General features: G+C 36.0%; 1 protein-coding gene across 1 annotated transcript in view; it reads left to right on the top strand.

The window, feature by feature from the left end:
- Nucleotides 1-2,294: 2,294 nt before the first annotated feature.
- LOC134796260 (lutropin-choriogonadotropic hormone receptor) overlaps nt 2,295-19,935 on the top strand; it is a 42,609-nt gene continuing 24,968 nt past the window's right edge. The window contains exon 1 of the mRNA XM_063768302.1: nt 2,295-2,677. Within this exon, the coding sequence (XP_063624372.1) occupies nt 2,623-2,677 (55 nt within the window). The 5' untranslated portion in view covers nt 2,295-2,622. The remainder of the gene's footprint in view (nt 2,678-19,935) is intronic.

The following is a 19,935-nucleotide window of genomic DNA, read 5'->3' on the forward strand; positions in this document are numbered from 1 at the left end:
TTCTTTCAGTGTGTCTCTACCAAATGTATTATATCGCGGTGCCGCATATAATATAATACATTCTGCTAGTAAGTGTGAGCTAGTCTCCTCCTTACCACAGTGTGGGCAGGGCACTCCCTAATACCTAGGGGTTTTCAGAAAAAATGGTACCATTTACTTATTTCGAAAAATCATTAATTTTTGGGTTATTTAGACTCAGAATCACGAGTAAGTAGGTACTATTGAACGAGACAAAGAAAAATAGTGTCCCCAGTTTTTTATACAAATTTTGGGTGTCAGTTTTGTGACGGGCCATACAAAATGTATGTGAAAATATGTAACAATCTGACATTTTTTTTTAAATCGATAGTCCTCAATGTTAATGTAAAAAGTTAATGGATTTTCGAAAAAAGTCAATGGTACACTTTTAAGCGAAAATGCCCACCTTCAAGATCGCTGATTGGTGCATGCAGATTGAAGTGAAAGTGATCTGACGATCGCAAAGGTCGTATCAAAACCAGTTCCATAACAAATTGTTAAATTTGAATTGGTCTCCCAGACCGAATTCACAACTAGTTTCTAAATACCACTGTATATATATATATATATATATCTGTATCTTGTTTGTACAACTATGAAGCGTTATAATTGAGTGCCTCAGGTGCAAAATTTATACCCGCATTAAATAACCCTCAATGTTTTTATTTGTGTTTATAAATAAAGCAATAAATAATAAAGTAATTTGTAATTTTGCGAGCACCTCGAGAGAATAAATTATTAAAAGAATTAATTAAATTATTGTGTGGAGTTATTCATTAAGTATACAAAATTGGGCCTTCGAAAACAAGTTAATTATAGGGCAGACTATAAGGAATAAATAAGATTATACATATTAATTATTATAACATACCTACCTACTAAAGTTAATTTTATTTACATAGGTACTTAAAGTACATACCTTAATTTATGTTAAAGGTCCATTATAATGGATTTGAGCCACATCTAAATTCATACATCAAATAAACTTATATGAGATAAGGTAAATAAATTTAGAAGCCAATAAATAAAACCGAGAAATAAATTTATTTAATCGGTATGTATCAATCTATAAAAAATCCATTAAAAATCAAATAAATCGAGATTATTAACTTCATAGACATTTATTATATAATTAATAATAATAAATCCGTTTATTTAAGACAACATAGGTCCAACACAATCAAATAATAATAAATACTATAGAAATTTTAAAATATTAGAACATTCCTGACATTCATAAAAATAAAACAACCAAATCACATTTAAAATATAAAAACTGTTCAGTTATAAATAATAAGTTACTTAAATTAGAATAAAATCATTAAATTACTGTAAAATCGTTGTCAAATGTAATTAATATCTGGGAGACTGAGTTTTGCTCGGAAAACACTTAAAAAATCAAAAATGCGCGTTTTCCCAGAGATAAGACCTATATAAATAAATAAATATGAAAATATATACCTACAGGAATTGCTAGTTTCAAGGTATGAGATAGAAAATTAATACATTTTAATCCCTTCCTTTTGCAGATATAAAAACCCAACGCCTTCCCCGATAAGCGTCGTTAATCGAAATACCTAACAATATAGGTAAACGTGCTAGTGCTCGACATGCTAATGCCCAATAGATGACACCTTGCTGTCACGTCTATTGACAATGAATTAAGTTTCAAGATGACATGTACAGGGACCGCGTCGAGCACCAGTACGTTTACTGTATAGACTTTAAAAGTCTGTACCTACAGCTAAAGTAGAACTAAGTGAGGAAATATCATTATAAATGTCATATTTTCGTAGAAATTTCACTGTCGTTGCAAATTTACACTAGCTAAAAATTATAAAATAAAATTCAAAAGGCATTCAATTTGCATACGGGTTTCAGCCAGTTTGAAGGTGAAGTTCAAACTAGGCTAGTTAGATACCCAGATAGAGAGCTAGATAGCCACAGTACGAAAATATTATTCTTGTATAGGATGTAATGAAAATTCTTCATACGCGCTGGGGGCCGATTTTTTAATTTCGACCGCTCGATTTCATGTATTTCGTTCAATAATATCTCTACTACTAGGCATTTAAATTCTACTAATAGAATTGAAACCGAGTGGTCAATACCACTAGATTCCAAATTTCGATCGCTCGTATTTCAAAAATTAGCATTTCGCCGTTATCCACCGATTTTCGAGTGATGAAATCGAGCGATCGAAATTCAAAAATCAGCCCCCTGGCCGAAAACTTTTATTAAGTGTACAGTATAAAAAAATCAACAAGCAGTCATTGATGTGCATTTGTTTTAAAGATTCAGATTCGATAGATAGGAGTACGAAAATTTTGTTCCGTTTCGTATGAAAATTCCTTAGGTTTCAGCGTTCCTTCGGCAGTCCGTCTTGCTGATCCATCGCGAGCAGACGCTATCAACAGTGATGTCAACTGTCTATTTTACGTAAACAATATTCGGCGAAATAGAAACAGTGGATAAAATGTTTTTGAACACACATGATGTTTAGATTCATGGACACATGATGTTTAGATTTAGCAAGTTTGTGGTTTTTAGTGACAATGATACATAATTGACTGTTTATAGTGATTTAAGGATTATTTAGTGAAAATGTGTGCCGTTTGGAGATTACAAATGTTTGCCGTGCTGTTTTTAATTTTATTAAGTAAGTATGAATTATTATAAAATATAATTTTGATTAAACTTTAAGCTGAACATTAAAAGTTCATATGGTTAAAAGTTAAAAGTGTTAGTTTTTGTTTATCATTATCGTTGATAGGCACTCCGCATACGTATTCATATAATAATATGTATTATCTTTCAATCAAAGTAAGATCTATATAGGTACGTAAAGGCTAAATAAGTTTCTATCCTAGAATAATAATTTTAGCTACCATGTTTACGACAATTATTATGACAATTATGAGATTCACATTTACATTGTGGTTTAGAAGATATACTCAGTATACTATATTTGAAAGTGTAATGAAAGATTTGAGTACCTATAAAACTGAAGTAAATAATACTTATACATATTTGTTGAATTTTTAATGCAATTTAATAACATTGTATTGATTTATACTATTGTCCCTAATATTACTTTTAGGTACATTATGTTAATTATAGGTATATTTGAATAAAGTCTTATATTGTTATTCCAGAAACAACAAAACCCACATTTTTGAACTCATCATAAAACACGGGTCAGATACCAATTTTACAGCAACATGTACCTATGTTGTATATTTAAAAATGCATAAAATGCAAGACAGGCCACTTTTAACTTTATGTGTTTAGCTCTAAACCAAAGAATGTGTCTTGTTATAAACTCAAGCTTTCGTATGTGTGCGGTGATCAAAATTCTTGGGTTAAACTTTAGTCGTGCCGGATAGAGCAAAAACATGATTCTTGAAAAATATGAAAAATTTATCTTAAAAAAAAGTAAAACCGACTTCAAGTCTTCATCAACAGTTCCACTTTATCAAATGGCACTCTTTAATTGTAAATGCTTAGTTTGTTGATGAAAATACAAAAATCGCTGTATTCTTATTATAATCTTATAAGTACACATAATAAGATTTGAGGAGTTACCTCAATCCCTCATAGAATCCATCATCAGACTAAACCTTGATAAAAATGTTCTTTATAAATCTTACTGGCTTAGTAAACTTAACCAAGAGGACAATATCAAATCAGAAGAAAACAACAATACATTTGAAAGAAAATTAAAACAACTTTTATTAAAAAAAGCATATTATACAATAACCGAATTTATGGAAGAAAAGAAATTTTAGACATAGTACGTCCTACAATAAACCTATTGATTAATATAAAATATTCTAAATATCTATATAATGATAAGTTAGTTATACGTTTGTAAAAGCCACTAGAGTTATGTTAGAGATATATTAAGTACCTGTAACTTAAGTGAATTATGTATGTACTTATGTTTGCTACACCCTTTTCAGGGTCCATGTGATACCATAAGAAATGTAAATACTACCTAAAATGTACCATGGAAGCAAGAAATAAATGAATACTGAATACTGAATACTGACAAATCGCCAAAGTGAACTATGTATCGTTAAAGAGTTCCGTTTTGATCATCATCAGCAGTTCCATTTTATTCATAGTCACTTTTTCTGAACGTAAATACTTATTACTTTATTGGTGAAAACACAAACATCACGATTCGAGGAGTTCCCTGGATTCCACATGGATCCCATCATCAGAACTGGGATTTTATAAAAACGGGACCACGTGGAACAATATAACAACAATAACAATATCTTCAAACAAAAAAATATTTTCCAAATCGGTTCACCAATGACGGAGTTATGAGGTATATAACATACATACAAAAAAAAAGGTCGAATTAACCTCCTCCTTTTTTGAAGTCTGTAAAAAATACTGAAAATTCGGTCAGGATCGTTATCATAATAAACAGACAAGAGGTTGTATTCTCTAGAAAAACCCCTAGAAATCCGTTATCTGCGTTATATACAGTGAGTAGGGAAAGATGTTGCACCCTGGACATAGTTTTACCTTTACCTCATAATATAGACGTACATAGACCAGGCAGGTTTACTTCGCGGATGCAGGGCCGTCTTAAACTATGCTGGGGCCCTTGGGCACATAAGAATTTGGGGCCCTTTTGGAAAGTAAAGAAAGCGAATTAAACTAACATTTTTCTACTATAAGTAATCTTCTATTTATTATGGGTGATCAAATATACTGTTACTGTCTGTCCTTCGGGGCCCCCTGAGGATGGGGACCCTGGGCACGGGCCCCGTGTGCCCTTATACTCGTAGTAAAGACTGTACTTACTGCGCGGATGGGAGTAGATGAACATCAACAAGCTATTTTATAAGTACTTTATCAATGAACGTAATACATATTTATAACAATTTTAAACTTATCATATGTACAAGGTTGTGGAAAAGTGGATATCTATGTTAGAACACCGACTGTACCACGGCGCCTCTCCATGGTAGGTACATTGGTATGTGTATTTGCCAAAATCAATAAACAAATCGCTAAATTTCTTATTAAATCAATCTTGATATTTGTCTGCCCCCCTTCCTTTATGATAGGCTCATTAGGCTCATCCTTTTTTTTATGAGAACCACAAAAGTCGGTTTTGCCTTGTAACCCCGGGCCGCAAGATGAATTTTCTTAAAGGTGACGTTCGGATGTCACGGCTATGTTTTTATATGGTTTTTATCACTACTAGTGCCCCAACTAATAAAGCCCGGTGGGCCGCAGGTTGAGTATCGCTTTAACCGCTCTATGATCAAGAACATTGTCTGTTTTTCCTATGATTGAGCCATTAATCATTTCCAAGGCCGACGAAAATGAGAAAATCCACATTAGCCCGCGAGACATTCCTCCTAGAAAACACGAATAGTGGTCTTTAGTGATTCTTGTTTTTCACGGACATAAGAATGACTCACGTTAGATCGGGCCGTGTCCGGGCCGGAGCTTCCGGCGCTTACTTTTCTATGACATGACAGGTGATCACGTGATGCTTTCCATAGAAAACGATGCGCCGGGAGCTCCGCCTGGACACGGCCCGGTTCTAACGTGAGTCATACTATAAGCTCTTTTATAGCCACATATTTTTTGCGGGAAAATTGCGACGCCCCGCCCCTAATGTTGTGTTGTGACAGGCAAATAATGAATGACAATATATTACGTGAATATAAATATGATACCTACTAATTAAGGAGGTGTTTGGTTATTTGACGAGTCTAATCAAGGTGAAGCTAAATAAATTGAAAAAAAAAGAGATGGGAAATTAACTACTTTAACTAGGCACTGTCTGAAAAATAGTTTCAAATATAAGGTCCCTCTGATGTGTCTTTAGTGCTTTTCACAGGAAAATTCTCAAACGTAAAACTAAACGACCTATAACAACGATCTAAAAAACACAAACTGAAAAGCTGCTGCTTAAAATACAGAAAGCACAGAAGAGATTTTGAAAATTATTATAACGGTTTCCACTCGTTCATCGTTCCTTGTAGGAAAGCAAGGTTGTGGGACCTAGGAAGATCTAAATTGGCTTAAAGGATGACTCACGCTAGACCGGCCCGGGCCGAGGCGTCCCTCATGTTATTTTCTATGACGGCTTATCGGTGATCACGTGCTTTTCATAGAAAATGAAGCGCCGGAAGCTCCGGCCCGGACTCGGCCCGGTCTACCGTGGTCCGTGAGTGATCCCTAATCCTTTAATGGCCGAATCCCCAAATCACTCCTGCGGCAGACTTGGCAGTGACCGCGGTTGCCGTTTTAGTTATAAAATTACCTATTATTCATTATTATCTTATTGTTTGTCTTGCTGTTTTCGGGGGCCCTTGCGGATACACTTCGACCCATAGGGATCTTTTGTGCAAAATTATTATCTTAAATGCATTGACACTTTGGCCCGATGGGTTGTTCCAAGCTTTAACCACTCTGTTGCTTACGAAGTGTCTATGAGGAATTATATTTATTTGAAAACTTAGTCGAACACGATTAGATGTGTTCTCGAACGTCCTCCACTCCAGTTAGACAGCGTGACTGACGGATTAGGCTGTAACTCAATGATAACGACCAAAGACGCCGCTGATAGTGGTTCCTACACCGCAGACTGGCATACGATACGAGTACTTATTAGCGAAATCCTGCTACATTTTTCTTTTATACCCTCGCAGTATAGGTATATGCGAGCAGCTTAACCTCGTTCGTACCTAAGTCCCGGCGTACTTGTACACAAATTAAATTGGGGGTTTGAACTCTTATAGAAGTAAAAGAAAGTTTTTAAATTCAAAAGCGCAAAAACGAATGTTGACGAAATGCTGGTTTTTTTCCCTCAATAAATAATGAATATATATGAAATAAAACTATTGAAACGGATTATATCGCGTATATTGAATTCATACTATATCCCGACGTTTCGAACCCTTTACAGCGTTCGTGAATTAATATATTTATCATTTAGATTCATATACTTGTATTACGGTGTCTCTCAATGATATTGGTATACTATGTAGCTATTAAATGGCGCTAATAGCATTATTTACTCCGATGCCATAATTTAAATTTTTCGCGAAACTGAAATAACTCGCACATTACGAGGTGATCATCGATATCTTACTGACATTTGTCACGGTCGTACTATTTTAAAATGTATTAGTACGGCCGAGTTCACAGTCATCTTTACAAGCGAAAGTTCCAAATATATGTATATTTGACACGCCTCATCATCATCATCATCAAAATAAGGTGGAGTAAATACCATACACCAACCTCTGCCCCCCGCATCTATATCCGCGTAGAAGTTGTACAAAACTTTTAGCTCCATTTTCACCCATTTATAGATAGAACTGTAAAAATAAATCTTTTATAAATGGAGCTCTACGAAGACTCTACCACATTTGTAGACGTTATGTTTCAAATTGCAAGGTTTCTTTTAACGGTTTAGGCTGGGTGTAACGGAACTGTTTTATAGGTATAAATAATACCTATTAGAATATTTGTATACATATGTATATGTATAATATTTAGACTTATTAATTTGCCTACGAAGCAGGAGGTCCCGGGTTCAAGTCCTGGTAAGCGCATTTATTTGTGTGTTTATCACAAATATTCGTGTCATTTTTAAGATCTAGTCATACGTTACTTCTATATAGTTATTCTAGTTCATTCATATATCACTACACCTTATACTTAAAAGAAAGTCCCCTGCCGCTTCTGTCTGTTTGTGTGTGTGTATGTTCGCGATAAACTCAAAAACTACTTAACGGATGTTTATGCGGTTTTCACCTACCAATAGAGTGATTTTTGAGGAAGGTTTAGGTGTATAATTTGTTAAGGTTTTGTGTAACCCACGCGAAGCCCGGGCTGGTCGCTAGTTGGTAATACCATAGAGAAAAAAATACATAGTTTGCTCACTCCACACATCAGTTTTCGTACCAAAAAGACTAATATTGTCATAGTCGACATCTAGCATCGAGTAGCGGAATTATCAGCACTGCTAAGTACCATCAAAGATATATGTAACTCCGTATAGTTAAGATAAATAAAGTCTAAGAAAAAAACGTGCCTCGGAAATGAAGAAAAAGTCATTCTCGAATAGATGGCGCCATATTTTTGGCCTATTCTCGGCTAGATGGCGTCGACGACACTGTTTGATATTTAACAATTTTAACACATATCAGTGAAAGAACATGGGTCAGTATGGAACAATAAAAATTAAAAATCATTTATCGGTATACATATTTTGATTAATTTATAAATTTTCAATTTTATTTTAAATTTTACTCGTGTGTCGATAGATGGCAGTAAATGTACCGTGACTACAAAATTTACTATGGCAATAGCCCTCTTGTACCAGTATTAGTACTGTCAAGTGACAATAATAGATGCAGCACCGACCGGAAAAATCTTATGTTGTTGAGCATAAGACTTACTATACTTCTCTATGGTAATACTAATAAAACTTGAGTAAGACCTATAATGTTTTTCTTCTGGTTGAACTCGACGGGTGGCGAATTGGCAGTCTTATTAGCAGTCTATAGGTCGCTGTCGTTACCCACTTATATAGCATCTAATGTCATAAAAGCATCAATTGGCCTCCATAACGATAGAATATGTATTGTTGCACTAACACAAGATCCATTCACATGGACTCGTCTAGGTACTTTATTATATTAGTTACATAGCCAATAATTGCCTATGTAACTAATTACATTATGCAAATTAAAATTTACTTCGTATAATATCGGTATTGCAATTAATGCTCCTAACTTGACAAGTTGTGTGATCCTAAGCTAAACTATCTTGTGATATCTAATAATTTCACTTTGGAGTAAAGCCACTTTTACTTTCACGACTATCTAAAAACAACAAAGCCAAAGGCCGGTAATCTCAATATTATGTGAAACGAGGCGACGTACAAACGTGGTACAGTCACCTGCAATAATATCCTCTTCGAAGGCCGCAAAAATATGTGACACGCTCTTACGGGTCTACAAATAAGATCGTGTCAGATATTCTTTCGGCCTTCGTTGTGTAACATATTATTGCAGGTGATTGTAACCACGTGTTTGCCGACATTATCAACAGGTGATTACGGTAATCTTTTATCTCCGTATCATACTAGCTTGATGGGTTTTCTTTAAAAAAACACTCTTCAAGAGGGCGCCGACCGTCCAGTGGCTCCAGTGGTCCCTCATTAGGGAGATTGTTTTTTGTAATAAACCAATCCATTTCTGTATATGGATTGTACAAATATTTTGCCGACAATCAAATTATAGACAACGAAAACATTCGGGTTAATTTTGGACCATAGTTGCGACTTGCGAGCCTTTGGGCTATAGTTATAGTATAGTATAGTATATATATATATATATATATATATATATATATATATATATATATATATATATATATATATATATATATATATATATATATATATATATATATATATTAGAGTATATTTGTATAGGTAATTAATATGTTATTCGTAATTTATTGATTGTTTTTGCTGTTGTAATTGTAGCACCGCTCACAATCTCTCTGCTTTGCCTTAAGGTTGACTGGTAGAGAATGCTTGCCATAGCATTAAGTCCGCCTTATGTAGGTTTTTCTTTTGTGCAATAAAGATTAAATAAATAAATAGTTATAGTTTGGTGATGCTGATGGTTTTACGGTACAGATCAAACGAAAGCCAATGATAGAAGACTTAAAGAACTACCATCTCAGTGAACCCCAGTCCTCCACTCGTTGCGATAGGTAAGGTAGTTAATAGGTACTTAGGTAGGTACATATATATTACGTATCTGATGAAGTTACTGCCGGCAGCCCGCAATGACCGGCCCAAAATCAATATTTGGCCGATAAAACCGATTTATACATCTATCGCGGTTATATCGGGCAATCTTTGATGAATTGATTTACGCCTACCCTAGTTTATTTACGGTTCTGCTATAGACTGGAAGACAAACGATAGTTTTCCAACCTTACTATGAATACTGACAATGTACCTACCTACTTATTAAATTATTTTTATCAAGCAGTAACGTCTTTTCGTTCCTTTAATACAAAAATTTGTGAGGCACACCCCTATTAAGTACCTACCTAATATACAGCTGAAATGACATTGAGTTGTAGACACTTGTTCTACTAGGCTGTAAGATTGATTGTTTATTATTTATGTTCCATTACAGGTTACTATATTTTTGCACGCTATGAATGCTTTATAAACTACCTATACATCCTATAAATATTGAAATACTCAATGACAACATATACACATTTTGTCATCCATACAAAAATGTTGCCTGTACTGTACATAAAACTTCAGTAATCTACCTAACTTGAATTTAATTTTCAAAGTCTTGTAAGTGTGTTATTCTGCTGTAACGGTGATCAAGTATAGGGAAGTTTTTGTAGGTATAACTTAAGAACAAGGCAATCATTTTGTAATATTTATGGGTTTTCTGTCATTCAAATTAAATGTGTTTTTAAAGTATCTTTATCCAACAATTATTTAATTAATGTATTACCAACATTGTCTGTGCTTCGTTCAGGCCCAATGTTCCCTGCTCGGTATACCGATGACGCAAGCAAACCTACGATGGACTCCTAAACTATAATTTACGATCGGTCCGCCTTCATAAAATCGAATGTTTTAGTGTCGAACGCACTTTTTGTGAAAGGTAATATGGTTTCCGGGTACCTAGGCGATAAAATATTTATATTTTTATTTGCCAGACTATTTTTTTTATTACCAGACATAAACATTGGCTACTTTTTGCAATAATCACGATTATCTCTCTTTATTTTAAATACGCAATAAATAACCAAACATTTAACAAACTCTGATAACATCATTTGTCTCATTTAGTGATTCCGAAAACCATTACTCAAGAAAGACTTCCACATAAATAAAATGGAAAACAACAAGATAAATAGTGGTACTAATTTTATACGGATTGATTGATGAAAGTTCTACAATATTTTATTTAATTACATTTACTGATGTGAATTAATGTTCGTTAGTCTAAAACTCTAAATCACGTAAATAAGATCAATATATTATGCATAAATGTGGCTGCGGGGTAACAGTGGCTGGCCTTCACAGTGCCTGTTTACTCATTGATCAGTTATATCATTATCATCATCATATTTATTCATCAACAATACAAGATTGTGTTTGAAATGCAATTAGTTACAATAACATTTTGAAAATAATATAACATTGGCGATTTATCGCGAGATTAAGGGGCCTACTGATTCACCGGACGATATCGGCCTGTCAGTTAGAAGCAAAATTTGACAGCTCCGCACAACTGACAGGCTGTTATCGTCCGGCGCACTGATGGTAATCTGTGGGCCCCTTTATACATTTGCCACGCAAGTAGCTAGTCATAAAATGTACGAACTCGCAATAAACACTAATCAATGTGTAAACAGGCCCCAATGTAAAGGTCAGCCGCACTAACCCATATTGACCTAACTAACTACAATGGGCTAGGCCCTATTTTAGTTTTAAGCTACCTAAGCTAGTTATTAATTTTCGTTTAGTAGTACCGCTGTATACAGGGTGGAGCATTTCTAATAGAGACTGAGCTGAAAGGATAGTGTTATCTAAGTGATCTAGAATCGAGTTATTATAATCGTAAGGCTGGATAAAAAAGTAAAACAAAATCATTAAAATGAAATATTTTTATATCAGTGACAACGCTACAAAGTTATTTACATTTTAAATTGACACATGTTATGTCATTCAATAGGATCTACTTGCTAGGGTTGAAACATATAGATTTTTGCACTAATGTTTAACTTGCCCGTTTGCGTAAAAATCCTTCATTCTGTTCCACCTGATATATCACAATCAATCACAGCCGACTCTAAGGGAGTCGCGATGTGACGAGGACGGTTTCAAGAAGGTGGAGAAGAGAAGAAAACCGGCTCGTCAGAATCAGTGTGGTACCGCACCGACTGGACCCAATCATTTGCTGCGTCCTGCAACACCGTCGACGCTGCTGTATGTGTCCCGTCTACATTACCTTACGAAGGGCGATGACATCATAAAGTATGTGAAAACGAAGACCGGATTCATCCTGAGGGTCGCGAAGTTGGATCTCGACACAATGCGAATTTTAATTCGTTTGTGGTGAGCGTTCCGACTGACCATCTAGCGACCTTCACCAAGGAGGAGTTTTGGCCGAAGGGTGTCAAGTTTCGTCGGTTCCGCGGCCGGCTCCCTGACACTGCGGGGTTGCGTAATGCATCGCAGCCATAATGTGATATATATATGTATAGTTTAGTTTTTTTTTTTAAGTTTTCTTTTAAAATATATTTTTATATAATATGTATGCTAGTTTTAAGGTATTTATGTATGGGCCATTAGTTGCCTGAAATAAAGATTTTCATTCATTCATTCATTCATTCATATCTTGTATGTAAATAAATGAATTTAACTATAATTACAATTAGATCTATAGGTACAAACAAAATAAATACTGGATTTGTAGAGACAATTTGATTAAGTATTAGGTACCTAATTATCTAAAATAATAAAAGTAGTAGCAGGAATCACTTTATTGTACACAACATAGGTTTACATAAAAATGCTGCTAGACCGAATACGACATCACTGACATCAGGTAATTGACTGAATCACTATGATTGTATGCAGGGCCGTCTTAAACTATGTTGGGGCCCCTGGACACATAAGAATTTGGGGCCCTTTAGGAAAGTAAAGAAAGCTAATTAAACTAATTTTTTTTAACTATGATCTTCTCTTTATTATCGGGTAATCAAATATACTGCTACTGTCTGTCCTTGGGGCCCCCCTGAGGATGGGGGCCCTGGGCACGGGCCCCGTGTGCCCTTATGGTAAAGACGGTACCTACTGATTGTATGTACCGTAACCCTAACCAAAATCTACATATATTAGAACATGGGAAGCCATAGATAATTTGAGAGAAGGCCGAAAACATACTTTGCTGTAGTTAGTTTATATTAAGAGTAGCTCTAATATTAGACTAAAGTAACGTAGATCGACTGAAATATGCTCGTATTTTACTGTAAACAAAGGTAACTTTTTTAGGTCAGGCAGTCGCTTTTCATAAAAACTTAGTGCCTACACTGCCCACGCCAATTCTTAGTATTATTTGCCAAGCGGACCCCCGGCTCCCGGCTGGCGAAAAGCACGGAGAAACGCTTTGGAAGATGATGATGAAAGGTAACTTTCTAAGAAATCAGTTTTAGGGAAAGATTTGTAGTGACCGCGAATTAGATTTGATTTAAAGTAAGTACTTGCGGTTTTGATCTTATTTTAATGTGACCTTGAAGATGGCTCGCGCTGATTGATGCATGCAAAATGAAGTGAAAGTACTACCGTACAGAAAGGACACTTCCTACAAAACCGAAGTTTGACAGCGATTCAGGGTCGAATCATGATATTTCTAACTTATGGCACTATCCCTTTCGACTATTTAGGGTTGTCAAAATTAAAGTAATTATCTTATCTGTGGTCGTGCACGCAAAGGGACCTCAAGTTGTGTCAACCCGGATTGCTCGGAGCAATGCTGAGCTGAACGGAGCCGAGTTTGCCCGAAGTCAGGAGTGTCTCCCCACTGATGAAAGTCGTGACTAAAATACGCGCCAATCTCCAAGGCGACCGTCAAGGTCGTATCGAAACCAGTTCAAAACCGTATCAAGTTGTTAGAGTCGGACCAAAAAAAGTCTGCAGCGGACTTGATAACCCACGCAGTGCAAGTGTCATGTATACGTCATAATTTCATAGAAGTTTGACGTTTAAAATAACACTTTCACTGCGTGGGCTATCAAATCCGCTGCAGACTATTCTTGGTCTTGACTCTAATCTGAATCGGCATTCTGTCTGGTATAATAATATACTCCGCCTGGTACTCTCTTCCGACCACGTGACTGACACACGCCTACGTCATCATGCGACAGCGCTATATAATAATATGCGATAGCGCTATATAAAGTGGCAATGTTATTGTGACGTAGGCTTGTGTCACTCTGGGAAGAGAAGACTATGGCCTTCTGTTTGAATTCGTATGAAATCGGTTGTGATACTAAAACGGTAGCAAAGAAGCATACTTACGGCCCGACTGATGTGAAGCAGTTACCGTAGCCTGTGGACGCATGCAACAGCAGGTATGTCACATGTGCATTGCCAACCCTTTAAGTTTTTGGACGCCAATGACCGATTAATCGGTCACAGACCACAAAGCAACATCGACCTACGTGCATATGCATAAAGTTCAATTTCAGTTTTGACACTTCGGTGACGTGGCGTCCGCGTGACAGCTTTTGTGTTTGACACGGCGTCGAAAAAGTTAATGTACCTACTTACACAAAATCCTTTAAGTATCCGAAAATGTAGTTCCTTCAAATGAATCAAAGATATAGTTACATAGAGTGAAGTACGTATATTATTATTGTAAACTCGCTTATTATGTACCTTTTAAAATAAACATTAACTTTAGTAAGTATAAGTATCTATTTTAGTAATTACCAAACTGGGCGGGACATGTTGCCAGGCACAGTGATGGCAGGTGGGCCAAAATGTTAACGGAATGGTGGCCGGTTACAGACGAAAGGAGTCCCTAGCGTCCGTTGGCTTACTTGGCTTGTTGGGTGGACATTCGGAAGATTGCGGATCACTTCTGGATGATATTGGCTCGGGATCGGGACACTTAAGTGGCGTACTCGAAGATAAGAGAGGCTTATGGGCCTATGCTCAGCAGTGGGTGATAAAAGGCTGATATGATGATGATGATCTATTTTAGTTGGATTTGACACACGAACTAAAAGTACTTATGCATCATTAAATTTTATGTGTAAATCCGGGTGGCGAGTTATGTAAATACGAAGTTCTCATCATTTATTTATATAACCTATTATCGTTTTGCGTAAACGTCAGGCAAGTATCTCAAATAGATTTTAATGATAAGTTTTTTACGCACTAGAATCCGGCTTGCTTCCTCTCCGCTGTTTTATGGCATAATGAGAAACATCATTTTGGACTTTTTATTGGTGTGGGGTGAATTTATTATGGACAGTTCATGGCAATGATACAATACTTAAATGTTTGTCGGTATTTAACTTCTGTCTGTATTTTAGTGGGTACATTTGCAAAAAAAGTAGGGTTATCTACGATAGGGCAGAGCCGGTAAACTTTAATGAAGGGTTTATTATCCTGTATATTGTTATATACAAGACAAAAGGCCTGTGCAAACCGGATGCGCGTAGACGTGATGGCGATTTTGATAGCACACGCAGTGCAAGGGTTATTTTAAACGTCAAAATTCTATAAAATTATGATGACGTATAAATAACACTTGCACTGCATATGCTGTCAAAATCCGTGCAGACTTCTCTTGGTCTAACTGCATGTGTATGTTTCTGTGACACTCTAAAATAAGAGGTAAACATCGTTGAGTGTTGTTGTCTAACTAATACTTACCAGATCTTTAAGTACCCATGTTTATTCTGATAACTGATAACACATTACGTGCGAAACTAGCATGCCTAATACAGAGGCTTAAAATATTACGTAACGTTTTGTTGCTGTACCTAGGTCTGTTGCTTTACTGAAACGGTCGGTGTGTTCAGAAAGTAAAAGTACAGATTCGCGGTTCGAAGGATTCGCAGCCATTTGTTCACGGTCCTGCTGGCCTAGCCAAGGTGAAAATCGCTTGAGCTACGACAACGAAACGCTTTGTGCCTCTCTATCACTCTTCCATATTAGTGCAACAGTGACAATTGCGTTTCGATCGCTACGGACCGTAAACGATTAGCATGTTGCCATGTTGGCTACGCGGCCTGCGCGGCCTACTAGCTCCATCCAGCCGAGGCCAGATGATGCAGCCTCCTTTTGTACATACTTATGCGCCCTCCACTCACATGTAGAAATTAGAATGTACATCTTAGGTATATGGTTTCTTTTTGTGTATTCTTTTTTGTCCCTGGCCCACGTGATCACTATTTTAGTACCTATTCTAACTAGTAAATAGAAAATTATTAGTTTCACTCCTGTCTCTGCTTAGTACAAAAAATTATTCACTGAACTTAGTTTGTAGTGTCACGACCGACACGTGTCCATCTTCTTAATTGATTTCCTTCGTTCACGCCCGCCGCTGTTGACTCCTCGCTTAGCACGCCGTGACACATTCATTACCTTCCACCGACGTTTGTATTGTACCGTCTTGTACTTATCTCCGTGTACTTAATGAAGATTGAAGTGTGTTCTTTGCTTCTTCTAGGAGGACCTTCTAATTTCTAAGCTCCAAATTTAAAAAAATGTTAGACAGCACGAAATATTGGAATAAATAAGCAATTTATTGATGGAAACTCCTACTCAATTGGGTCATAGCCTTGACCACTGACTACTGCTTCCGCGTTTGTTAAATGTAGATTGTCACGATAAGAAAGTAAGGCGGGTAAGGGAATTACGCTTCCATGCTTTTCTAAGTAAAAATACATGTTTTTCTTACGAATGTTAGTTTACTTTTCAAGAAGTTTACATTTTGCACCAATCATGCCTACACCAAACTTAGTCACAACAGCGTAACCGCTACAGCGTCAAGAGCTACTTTCATAAATTGCAATACAGTATTATTGACTAGGTATTAGGTAGGTACCTACCTACGCCTGAAATGGACTAATACGATGCACTAAGGGGTAAATTCACGATCTACGCGGCCAAAAGTCGATTTATCAAAACAATAAATACCTCTGCGATAACAGCTACCTGCGGTAGAGGACCCTTTAGCGGCTAGATAACAACCCCTCCCACCCTCGTATGCACTTTCTAATTCGTTTCACGTCAGTCGGAATTTGATCGTGTCACTTCGTGTATGTTACTTGTTCTCGGCGCTCTTAGAAAAGCAAAACTTTGACGGTGTGGTTTATTGTTTTTAAGAGATCAAGAGTGAAAAAAATCATGGATTCTGAAACAGCAGGTTAGTAATTTATAAGCAAAAATAAAAATATGCTTTATTTATTTGTTTCTGAGGCTAGGTTAATGCTCTGAAAGAGAGACTGTTTTTGAGCGTCATTTTTCGCAAAAAAAAACTTCACTCGTTAATAAGTAATACAATAGGGTGAGATCGAGCAGAATTGTTAACGACATGTTATAGTCTATTGCTTTGGTTATTATAATTTAAAAAAAGACTTTCCGCATGCTTACTCAAAAATAAACTTTTTTTTGTATTGAGTTTAATCGACATGTTTATTTGTTTTAGATGTACCAAATACGTCAGAAATGAAGATCGTGACTAGAAAACACATATTTTATCTCTTCAAAAGTAAAAATTTACCTACATTGGAAGAAAAACTGTGTTCCTTAAGAGATCAACTTTTTTCTAGTGAAGGCTGCACTAATGAGCAAATAGAATTATTTAAAAGCAATTTTGCTTATTTCAAGTCAGAATTTAAGACTAGATGGAGTAAAGCTCAGTATAAAGAAGACAGATTCATAAAAAATAATAATTCTTGGCTAGAAGGCTCTTTCGCGATTGTCGTTGCTGAAAGTCCGTTGTTTGTAGATATGCCAAAGGCAAATTTCGGCAACACGAATGATGGAAACACCAGCAGAAGGTTTTTTGATGATCCAAAATTAGCATCAAATATAACTGGAATCAGTTACGAGCTGATATATAGATTAAAAGTAATTTTAGAGACGATATCAAGCTGCCACAAAATTGACTCTGAAAAATACGACAGTTACGCAAAGGAAACAGGAGAACTATATGTCAAATTATACGGATGGCATCCCATGACGCCCACGATGCATAAGATACTAGTCCATGGTGCTGTTATTATAAAAAAAATGCGTTACTACCCATTGGACAGCTGACTGAAGAAGCTGCAGAAGCGCGTAACAAGCATTTCCGATCTTATCGACTTGATTTCGCAAGGAAGTTTACGAAAGAAAGCTGCAACACGGTTATTTTGAATCGCTTACTTTTGAGTTCCGACCCCTTACTGAGCTGCAGGAGAAAAGTAAAAAAAAGAAAGCACAGTACTTTACTGACAGAGACGATAGAATTGCTATTGCCTGCCGATCCGAACCCAGAGTGCTCTTCCGGAAGCGAAGAAGAAAACATCATAGCAGAGACTGTAGCTTAATATGGCAACTGATTTTATTTCAGTAATAAATTATTATATACATTTTACTATATTTTTAATTTTTTCCTCTTTTGTGCAGATGTCGAAATTTTACATATCAGTAGAATTTTGAAAAAATTACCCTATAAATTAAAATTTTTTATCATGAAACAGTTGTTTCAACTTCGTAAAACGTTAAAAAATACAAAAACCCGCAAAATAATTTTGGCCCCGTAGATCGTGAATTTACCCCTATGTGCGATGCATTAAGTAATTCAAAGCGTCTTCTCTTAGTAAAGAGCTACACTTTAATACCTAGGTCTAAAGGTGTGGCTCTCTTGACGCAAACAACGTGCTAATGTACTTATTGGATTATCTATCGCTGCAGCTTTGTACATGGACTAAGAAAAAAATTATAGTGTAAATACAACTAAATACTGGAATTGATATCTATCACGTCATAGTCGTACGGTTTTAAAATGTCGGAATCCACTTGAGAGATTACCTGCCGATGAATGGCATTGTACCGCTTAAAGAATAGAGTTAGAATTATAATAGCAGGTACTCGATACCTATAGGACCTTTTGGAATTTAGAGCCGTGGTCGCCCAGGGTGTTGGACGTGTTGGTCTATATTTCATGTTTAATTTCCAAAAGGTTCTATATCGAGTAGGTACTTGCTATTGTAATTTAACTCTATCCTTAAAGCGGTAAAGATATTTAGAATCTTTTGTTGTTATTGCATTTCATTTTTCGCAGGTAATTAAGCAGTTGGTTTAACAAAAGATAACTATGCCATTCATCGTCAGGTAGTCTCTCAAGTGGATACCGACATTTTAAAATCATCCGACTATACCTACCGTAAAATGGGGTGAGTAGGGTCCAAACTGAAATTCAAACCTCGATAACATTTTATTTTTACATATGAAAACTGAATGATGTATATAATAAGTGTTCCGGACGTTTGTATTTTAGTTTTTATTTTATTTTGGGTAGTTCCATTTCATAACTTTGACGATAAAGAGGAAAACCCACCTCACCCCGTAGTGCCTCGTATTTGGGGTGAGAGGGGTTTTCATAAAAGGTGATTTTGGAAGATTGTTGGATCGATTTTTTTTATTATGCGTATTACTATAGCTCCATTTTAAATTGGAATACATTATTTTTGTAGCAGTAGCCTTAAATCCCTTCTCACCCCCCTCTCAAACCTTCTCTCCCTATTCATAACCCACCTCTCCCCGCGAAACCTACTCACCCCGTTTTACGGTACTTGATAAAAACTATCATTTTCTAACTACATACATATAATTATGTGGTTTCTGTGTTTTCCAAACTAGTGTGTAGGTATAAAAGCAATTCATAAGCTTAAAAAAAAATTCTTAGTAGGTACGTAGGTACCTATCTACTCGGGTTCGGGATTCATCGTATCTTCATTATCTTCAAAACAATGCGGATTAAAAATTAAAAAGCCAAGAACTAACCTCGCTCACTTGTAAACTGCACCTAGATTCTAAAAAATCGGGCAAGTGCGAGTCGGACTCGCGCACGAAGGGTTCCGTACCATATAAAAAAAAAACAAAAAAAAAGCAAAAAAAAAAACGGTCACCCATCCAAGTACTGACCACTCCCGACGTTGCTTAACTTTGGTCAAAAATCACGTTTGTTGTATGGGAGCCCCATTTAAATCTTTATTTTATTCTGTTTTTAGTATTTGTTGTTATAGCGGCAACAGAAATACATCATCTGTGAAAATTTCAACTGTCTAGCTATCACGGTTCGTGAGATA

Source organism: Cydia splendana, chromosome 13, assembly GCF_910591565.1.
Source record: "Cydia splendana chromosome 13, ilCydSple1.2, whole genome shotgun sequence".
NCBI classification, from domain to species: domain Eukaryota; kingdom Metazoa; phylum Arthropoda; class Insecta; order Lepidoptera; family Tortricidae; genus Cydia; species Cydia splendana.